At 41.7% G+C, this 8,915-nt stretch overlaps 1 protein-coding gene and 1 non-coding gene across 2 annotated transcripts; one reads left to right on the plus strand and one right to left on the minus strand.

The window, feature by feature from the left end:
• Positions 1-6,177: 6,177 nt before the first annotated feature.
• On the minus strand, positions 6,178-8,361 carry LOC121773301. The gene is made up of 3 exons (XM_042170134.1): positions 8,008-8,361; positions 7,479-7,962; positions 6,178-7,355 (listed from the first exon to the last, which is right to left on the minus strand). Exons 1-3 carry the CDS (start codon positions 8,359-8,361, stop codon positions 6,178-6,180), a joined length of 2,016 nt encoding a protein of 671 aa, XP_042026068.1.
• On the plus strand, positions 8,333-8,439 carry LOC121793195. Its single transcript, XR_006049033.1, has one exon. It is a non-coding gene; the product is annotated as a small nucleolar RNA R71 (small nucleolar RNA).
• The last annotated feature ends 476 nt before the right edge of the window (positions 8,440-8,915 follow it).

Consider the following 8,915-nt stretch of genomic DNA (forward strand, 5'->3'; position numbering starts at 1 on the left):
CTATTACCGAAAGCGAGACCTCTCGACAACTTCGGGGTAAGTCCTATAAAAAGTGTGTGCTTAAGTGAACAACTAAGCTACCTAAACTAAGAGTTAAGAAAATGTCACCTAGAAAATATACTCCTTCGTCTTCAAGTCCAGACGTGGTAGATGGCTATCACCTCCAAAGAAAACGAAATGAGTACCTACAAAATAAAAAGAAAGATCAAATAAAACACAAAACACAAACTAGAAATTAAACAATCTATTGCCTTCCCCGGCAACGGCGCCAAAACTTGATGTGTAAATTCAGGTTTATTATAATAAGATAATATAACACTCAAGTTCAATTAATTAACCCAAAAATTACTACTTCGCTGCAAGACTACAGGGTCGTGTGTAGTAAATTAAGGTGTCGATCCACAGGGAAGGAAACGATTATTTAATTCCAAAACACAGAAAAGACATAATAAGAGATATTTTGGTTTGATGATTTTGATTAAAGACCATGCAAAAACAATTACAGGGAATTAAACGACTGAGACGAATGAAGAGAAGAAGTTGTTACTCCAAACATTCACGGATAAAACAGTGATTTATTCTAATGTCCAATTCTATCTTATGAATTACGGGACTATGAAATCAATTCTCGATGCTAGCACTGAACATGCTCGACATACAATAGCTTAAGAATAGTTGAACACATATTCTATAAGCTAATTTTCATTAATCTATGGATCCTACGGAAGCGCGAGACTCAAAGATCAATTATTATAAGCACAAGAAATCCATTATCAAATTATCATTTGAACAAATCTATTTGATAATTCATTATCACAATGATCCATCTTATTCAAAGTTAAAGAGACATTTGAATAAGAATAAGTATCTACTACAAATGATGCACCAAAAGTAATAGATTTAAACAATAAAATTGTGATAACGACGATCATAAGATAAAGAAGAACATAGAATAAATCACACGAACAAATTATCCGATTACATGTTTGGAGCAACACCAAGATTTTTAGCCAAGCATTTCAAAAGCAGGGAAAATAATAAATGGAGAGTCAACAATTAAAACCATGGAATACAAATCCAAGACAAAGTCTTGGTTATCACTCCCAATCGTGCTTCTCCAATTACCCAAATCAAGCTCCTCAATTTTTTTAATCAATTCAATCCCCCTCTGATCGCCTGTCCCATCAATCCTTTTTTCCCCCGTTTCTTCTTGCAGCCTTTTTCTTTTTTCTTCTCTCACGTCCCATCCGTTACTTTTCTTCCCCACAAAAATCGCTCCGCAAAAACTGCAATATTGCATTTAAAAAAAAACAAACGCCCGACCGGGCAAAATTAGAGGCAAGAATCGCCCGACCGGGCGAAATGCTACTGGGTGCATCGCGGGAAACGCCCGACCGGGCGTTTTGTGTCTTGGAGAATCGCCCGACCGGGTGAACTTTCTGGACTCTCCTCATGCTTTTACGCGTTTCGCCCGACCGGGCGTTTTGAAGCTCATAATCGCCCGACCGGGCGAACTTTCTGATCTCTGCATGCTTTGCCAATTTCACCCGGCGAACTTCCAGCTTCCAACCCTACTAAACTTCAATACAAATACAACTTGATGAGTTATAAATAACATAAAAATGTGTAGTTTAGGGGGAAAAGTATAAGAAATATGCTACGCATCAAATACCCCCAAACTTGAGCTCTTGCTCGCCCTCGAGCAAGGTTTGTTTTAAGCACAATAACTCAACACAAGTCTAACCCACAACGAGTTTTAATCACAAAGAATCATGTAGGGACGTGAATGACAAAATCTAAACCTCCAACAATTCCAATCAAAAATTCCCACTCTCAAGAACAATCACCTATCAACCTAGAACTTCAAGTCAAGGTGCATTTCAAAGTAAGTCCAAGCATGTGATCATACAACTCAAACCGTCATCATTGACTCGTCAAACATTACTTATCACATAGACTCACGGATTTCAAATCAAACTTCTTTAACTCTACCAAGCTATTTACACAACATCCACAAGCATCAACGATTAGGTCCAAGGTCTTATTTCAAGGTTGTAATGGGGCTAGGGATGAGGTAGGATAAATATGGATAGTGAGCTCAAAAGCTACACATTTGAGTGCCAAATTCTTCCCTCCTACACTTCCTTCCAAAGATCAAACAATAAAAACTTACACATTACAACCAAACTTTCACTCCCCCAAACTTGAGATCATTTTAGACACGATCACATCTTAAAACAAAAAGAAGTTCTAACTTTATTTCTCAAACCCTTTTTTCTCTTTCTTTTGAAAAGACCTCGACTTTACAAATTTGGAGGTCGTCTTTTTCTCTCTTTTTTTTTTCTTTTTTCTAAGAACTTCATTCTTTTCACCTATACATTGCATCAAGTCTAAAAATGTCTACTCTTTATAATTCACCACCCAACACTCAAAACTCAAATCACCAAAGCTCAAACTTGTTTTTTAGCACCCAAATAGTAGCAAGGTCCATTGATGAGGCTAAAATGAGGCTTATTTAAGTGGCTAAGTGATTGGTTAAGTGTTTACACAAATAATAGGGAATTAAGCTCAAAGTGGCTTATAGGGGATCATGTGTAGGACTAGGCATGTGATCATTTGGCTATGGCGTTCATCCTAGTGCCTTATCCTCCCAAATCGCTGACACAAACGAACGCAAGCACATCACTCGATAAAGCAAATCAACCCAAGATAATTTCCACAAGACATGTAATTTTCATACTCTCCTCAACTCAAGAAATCGGTTGTAATCACAACATGCTCTTTCAAATAAATTCATGCACCCATTTCATTCATCCTAAGCTTCAAAGATCAAGAAAAATCAAGCAAGAATTCTCAACCAGAAAGCCGAAGATCTAGCATGCACCCGTCAAATACATAGATTCAAAACACTTTTATCATACAATACACCCAATAAACATGCATAAAAAACATTGAAACTCAAATAACCCCCCCAAACTTGAATGCTTCATTGTCCTCAATGCATGCAAAGAAGACATATAAAGTAAAGGGAAAGAAAACTCCCCCAAACTTGGCATGAAATCCATAGTGCATTTGGGTGGGAGGGTGGGTGTATATCTCTTCGTGGGTGTGCTTCCTCTTAAGCTCCAACATATGTCACATCTCCATGTTGCTCCTACAAAAATAAACAAAACCTACAAAAAGAAACACTCAATTCAAAATAAATGTTAGAGGAAAGAACTGAGCAAACAAAACCTCCAACATATGAAATCAAAAATAAAATAATAAAAAATAAAAAATAAAAAATAAAAAAAAACTTGGGTTGCCTCCCAATCAACGTCTTTGTTTATAGTCGTTGGCTCGACCTTCCTCTTCCTTGCTCTACACTTTGGGATCCACTAGTATAGCCACTTCTCTTGCCTCCATGCCACTCTCAACTCCAACATAGGCCTTCAAGCGTTGGCCATTCACCTTCCAAATGTTGTCATTCTTCTCATCTCGAATTTCCACTGCGCCATAGGGGTACACCTTGTGCACCACATAAGGACCCCACCATCTTGACTTGAGCTTGCCCGGAAAAAGTTTCAGCCGAGAGTTGTATAAAAGGACCAGTTGTCCTTCATGGAAATGACGAGGCTTAATGGCTGCATCATGTATCTTCTTAGCACGCTCTTTGTAGAGATCAATGCTCTCATAAGCTTGAAGCCTAAACTCATCCATTTCATTCATGTCAAACATTCTCTTCTCGGTTGCAGCATCATAATCCAAGTTTAGCTTTTGCAAAGCCCAATAAGCTTTATGCTCAAGTTCTACCGGCAAATGACAAGCTTTTCCGAACACCAACTTGTATGGCGAAGTTCCAATCGGGGTCTTATATGCCGTTCGATATGCCCACAAAGCATCATCTAACTTTTGAGCCCAATCCTTTCGAGACGGCTTCACAACTTTCTCGAGCACCCTCTTTATTTCTCGATTGGAGACTTCAACTTGACCACTCGTTTGGGGATGATAAGGGGTAGCAACCTTGTGTTGGACACCATATTTTCCAAGGAGGTTTTCAAACAACTTGTTACAAAAATGAGTTCCTCCATCACTGATAATAGCTCGAGGTGTCCCAAAGCGGTTAAAGATGTGATTCTTGATAAACTTCAACACTACTTTGGCATCATTGGTTGCCGAGGCCACTGCCTCTACCCATTTGGACACATAATCAACAGCTACGAGAATGTACTGTTGCCCATTAGACTTGGGAAACGGTCCCATGAAGTCTATTCCCCAAACATCAAAGAGTTCTACCTCGTGAATGTTATTCATCGACATTTCATTTCTCCACGAGATATTGCCGGTTCTTTGGCAACTGTCACATCTCTCTACATAGGCTTTTGCATCCTTGAAGATCGATGGCCAATAGAATCCGGACTGAAGCACCTTAAATGCGGTTCGACGTGCTCCAAAGTGACCGCCATATACAGAATCATGACAAGCAGACAAAATCTGAAGGTGCTCATGCTCTCCAACACACCTTCGAATCACTCCATCACTACAAATACGGAAGAGAAATGGATCTTCCCAAACATATGTGCGGGTGTCACTCAAAAACTTCTTCTTTTGGTTAGAAGACAACCCTTCTGGTATAATACCCGTGACAAGGTAGTTCGCCAGATTAGCAAACCACGGCACATATGTTTCCCGAGCTTCCACTTGCAACACTTGCTCGTCGGGAAATTTTTCGTTGATCCTTTTCTTTCTCTCATCTTCCGTCTCTTCCAATCCCTCTAGCCTAGACAAATGATCAGCTACCAAATTTTCGGTCCACTTTTTGTCTTTAATTTCTACATCAAACTCTTGTAATAAGAGGATCCATCTCACCAACCGAGGCTTTGCATCTTTCTTATTCATCAAATATTTGATAGCTGAATGGTCCGTGAACACTACCACCTTCGTGCCAAGTAAGTATGCACGAAATTTCTCAAAGGCATACACTATTGCTAGCATTTCCTTCTCCGTCGTGGTGTAATTCAATTGAGCTTCATTGAGTACTTTACTAGCATAGTAGACGGCATGTAGGACCTTGTCTCTCCTTTGGCCTAAAACGGCCCCCACAGCATAGTCCGAAGCATCACACATCAATTCAAATGGCTTCGACCAATCGGGTGTGATAATGATAGGAGCTTCGACTAGCTTTTCCTTGAGCAATTCAAATGCCTCAAGGCATTTATCATCAAAGACGAACTTGGCATCCTTTTCAAGCAAGTTGCAAAGTGGCTTTGCAATCTTTGAAAAATCTTTTATAAACCGTCGGTAGAATCCCGCATGTCCAAGGAAACTACGGATGCCCTTCACATTCGTTGGGGGAGGTAACTTCGAGATCACATCAATCTTCGCCTTATCCACCTCCAACCCCAACTCCGACACCTTGTGTCCCAACACTATGCCTTCCTTGACCATGAACTGACACTTTTCCCAATTGAGCACGAGATTTGATTCTTCACATCTTTGCAAGACCCGTCTCAAATTTTCTAAGCATAGATCAAATGAGGATCCAAAGACGGAGAAGTCATCCATAAAGATCTCCATGATGTCTTCATTCATGTCAGAAAATATTGCCATCATGCAACGTTGAAATGTAGCCGGCGCATTACACAAACCAAAAGGCATCCGGCGGAAGGCATAAGTTCCAATAGGACATGTGAATGTCGTCTTTTCCTGATCTTCCGGGGCAATTGCAATCTGATTGTACCCCGAATATCCATCTAGAAAATAATAATGGGAATAACCCGCAATCCTATCGAGCAACTGATCCAGAAATGGCAACGGAAAGTGATCTTTTCTCGTCGCCGTGTTCAACTTTCTATAGTCCATGCAAACTCTCCATGAGTTCACCAATCGAGTTGCCAAAACTTCATTCTTCTCATTAACGGTCACGGTTATTCCCCCTTTCTTCGGTACACACTGCACCGGGCTAACCCATTCACTATCGGAAATGGGATAGATCATACCAAATTTCAACAATTTCTTCACCTCTTTTTCAACCACTTCTTGCATGAGTGGGTTCAACCTTCTTTGTCTCTCCCTTACCGGCTTAGCTCCCTCTTCCATCAATATTTTATGCATGCATATTGCGTGGCTAATCCCTTTGATATCGGCGATGGACCATCCTAGAGCTTGCTTATGCGACTTCAATAGCTCTATTAACTTTTATTCCTCTTCATTATTCAACAAGGCCGATACTACAACCGGTAACGTTTCATCCTCACCAAGGAAGGCATATTTCAGATTCGTTGGGAGTGGCTTCAATTCAAGCTTTGGTGGTACTTCGATTGAAGGTTTCACATCATCTACAAAAGTATCCACCACACATTCATTTTCTAGATTTGGTTGATCAATTTGAGCATCTTCACTTTCATCAAAATCTACTTTGATTGTCGAACCAAAGTCTCTTTCCAAACTCCCCTTATCATATACGCTTCCTTCCATTCTAGCTGAGCAACACATCTTATCAAAGATGCACTTGTCAAGGACATCAACTCTAAAACACGCTTTTGCATCACTAGGATGCTTCATTGCTTTCTCCACATTAATGGTCACTTGCTCACCATTAATTCTAAACGTGACAGAGTTGTCTTTAGCTCCTAACAACACATCTCCCGTGGCAAGAAACGGTCTACCAAACAAAATTGGTACCTCTTTGTCCTCGGGCATGTCCAAGACTATGAAATCAACAGGGATGATGAATTTGTCTACCTTGACCAAGACATCCTCTACTATTCCAGTGGGCTTCACAATGGAGTGATCAGCCAATTGTAGAGCAATGTCGATGGGTTCCATCCTCTTCTCTAATCCAATGGCTCTAGCAGTTTTCAAAGCCATAAGTGAGATCCCCGATCCTTGATCTAATAGGCATTTTGTGAAGATTGTATTCCCGATCTCACAAGGAATCACACAACTTCCGGGATCCCTCTTCTTCATTGGCATCATTCCCGAAATCAATTGTGAGCAATTCATGCTCAATGCCACTATCCCCTCATCTTGAAGTTTCTCCTTATTTGCCATCATGTCCTTGAAGAACTTGAAGAACTTGGGGAAATTAGTGAAGAGATCCACTAATGAGACATCCACATTCACTTTCCGGATCACGTTCATCATCCACTCAAAGCTTTTCTCTTTAGGGACCCTCTTCTTCCTCTTGGGTGGACATGGTGGAGGAGGAATATGATCGGGGAAGTTGAACTTGCTTTTCGGATCTAGTGCTGGACTTGTCATCATCTGTCTCTTTGATTCCATTTCTGCTTTCTGCTTTCCTTTCTCTTCTGCTGACAACCTTTCACTTACTTCGGATTCTACACCATGTCCCTTGCTGCCGGATGCAGCCTGTTCTTGACCATGTTGGGCACCATGCACCAACGCGGGACTTCCCTTACATGCCTCGTCCGCCCCTGCGTGCGAGGAATGCAAGCCTAACATCTCATCCGCCCCTGCGTGTGAGATGCCGGAAGTACCTTGGCCGTCCATTGATGGTGTCGAATCCAACTCACGACCACTTCTCAAGACCACTGCCTTACACTGTTCATTGCCTCTCGGGTTGGGTACAGTATTACTTGGGATGGTGTTAGGAATCCTCGTATGTGATGCTGTAGCTAGCTGTCCAATCTGAGTCTCGAGATTCCTCATAATAGCCTCCATCTGTCCAAACTTTTCCACTGTCTTGTCCTTGAAATTTTCGTTCTCCTTTTGACTCTTAGACATAAAAGAGAGAATCTGTCCCAATTGATCCTCGACGGATGGCTTCTTCTCATAACCCGGGGGTTGAGTGTTGTTCCTCCATTGATTACCCGAGTTATTGCTAGGACCAGCTTGATTCCAACTCGTTTGTTGAGGCCTCCAATTTTGCTGGTTGTTGTATTGGTTGCCTTGGTTGAACCCTTGGCGATTGTTACCAATGTAGTTCACATCCTCCACGGGAGGTCCTTGAAGACTTGGGCACTAATCAGTATGATGCCCGCCTTGGCACAACCCACATCTCATCACAGTCACAGCTTGGGGTTGAGGAGTCAATTGAAGAGATTTAACTGCCTTTGTCATCGACGACATTTGAGTGCTAATGTCCGCCAGTTGAGCCTCAATTGCGGTCACTCTTTCCGCATCCTTTGTAGCACCAAACGTATCTCCTGCCTTATCAGCTCCTCTTCTTGGATTGTGCCAATTCCTTTGATTGTTGGCCAACCTTTGAAACAAGGCTCTCACTTCATCATGTGTTAGATCATCCAAATTCCCGTTTGAGCCTGCAGTGACTAGTCCCGTGCCCTCATTGTTGAGACCTTTGTAGAATTTCAAGAGGTCATGCCCCGGAGCTAGACCATGACTTGGGCATTTCCTTATCATTTCCGTGAATCTCTTCCAAGCTTCTGCGAAGGACTCATCATACTTCTATCGGAATGAAGTGATCTCCTCTCTCAACTTCTCAATCTTCATTGGAGAGTTGTATTCCAAGAGGAACAATGTCTTCAACTCTTGGAATGTTGCTAGCCCGGGAGTGAATCATACCACTCTCTTGCTTTCTCCCTCAACGAGAATGGGAACAACGCCCTCTTTATCCGATGATGCTCCACATTAGGAGGTCTATGCGAGATTGTCAATTCGTAGAAGGCGTTGAGATGACTCACCGGATCTTCATCATCCCTACCATGAAATAGATTCCCCCCATTCACTAAACTAATGTAGTGAGGTGGAATATTAACGTTGTCGTTTGCATAAGCGAACTCCCCCGGGTGCTCAATTCCCGATCTCAGAGTGTCGCCAAACCTCACCACGGGTGGTGGAATCTCATTGTTATCTGCCATCGATTCACCGTCTGAATCCTGATCCCTTTCTTCACCAAAGAGTCGGTTACTTCTGAATGGACTCGAATAGTTCGGGAAAATCTCAAACTCTGAACC

Source organism: Salvia splendens, chromosome 2, assembly GCF_004379255.2.
Source record: "Salvia splendens isolate huo1 chromosome 2, SspV2, whole genome shotgun sequence".
In the NCBI taxonomy this organism is placed as follows: Eukaryota; Viridiplantae; Streptophyta; class Magnoliopsida; order Lamiales; family Lamiaceae; genus Salvia; species Salvia splendens.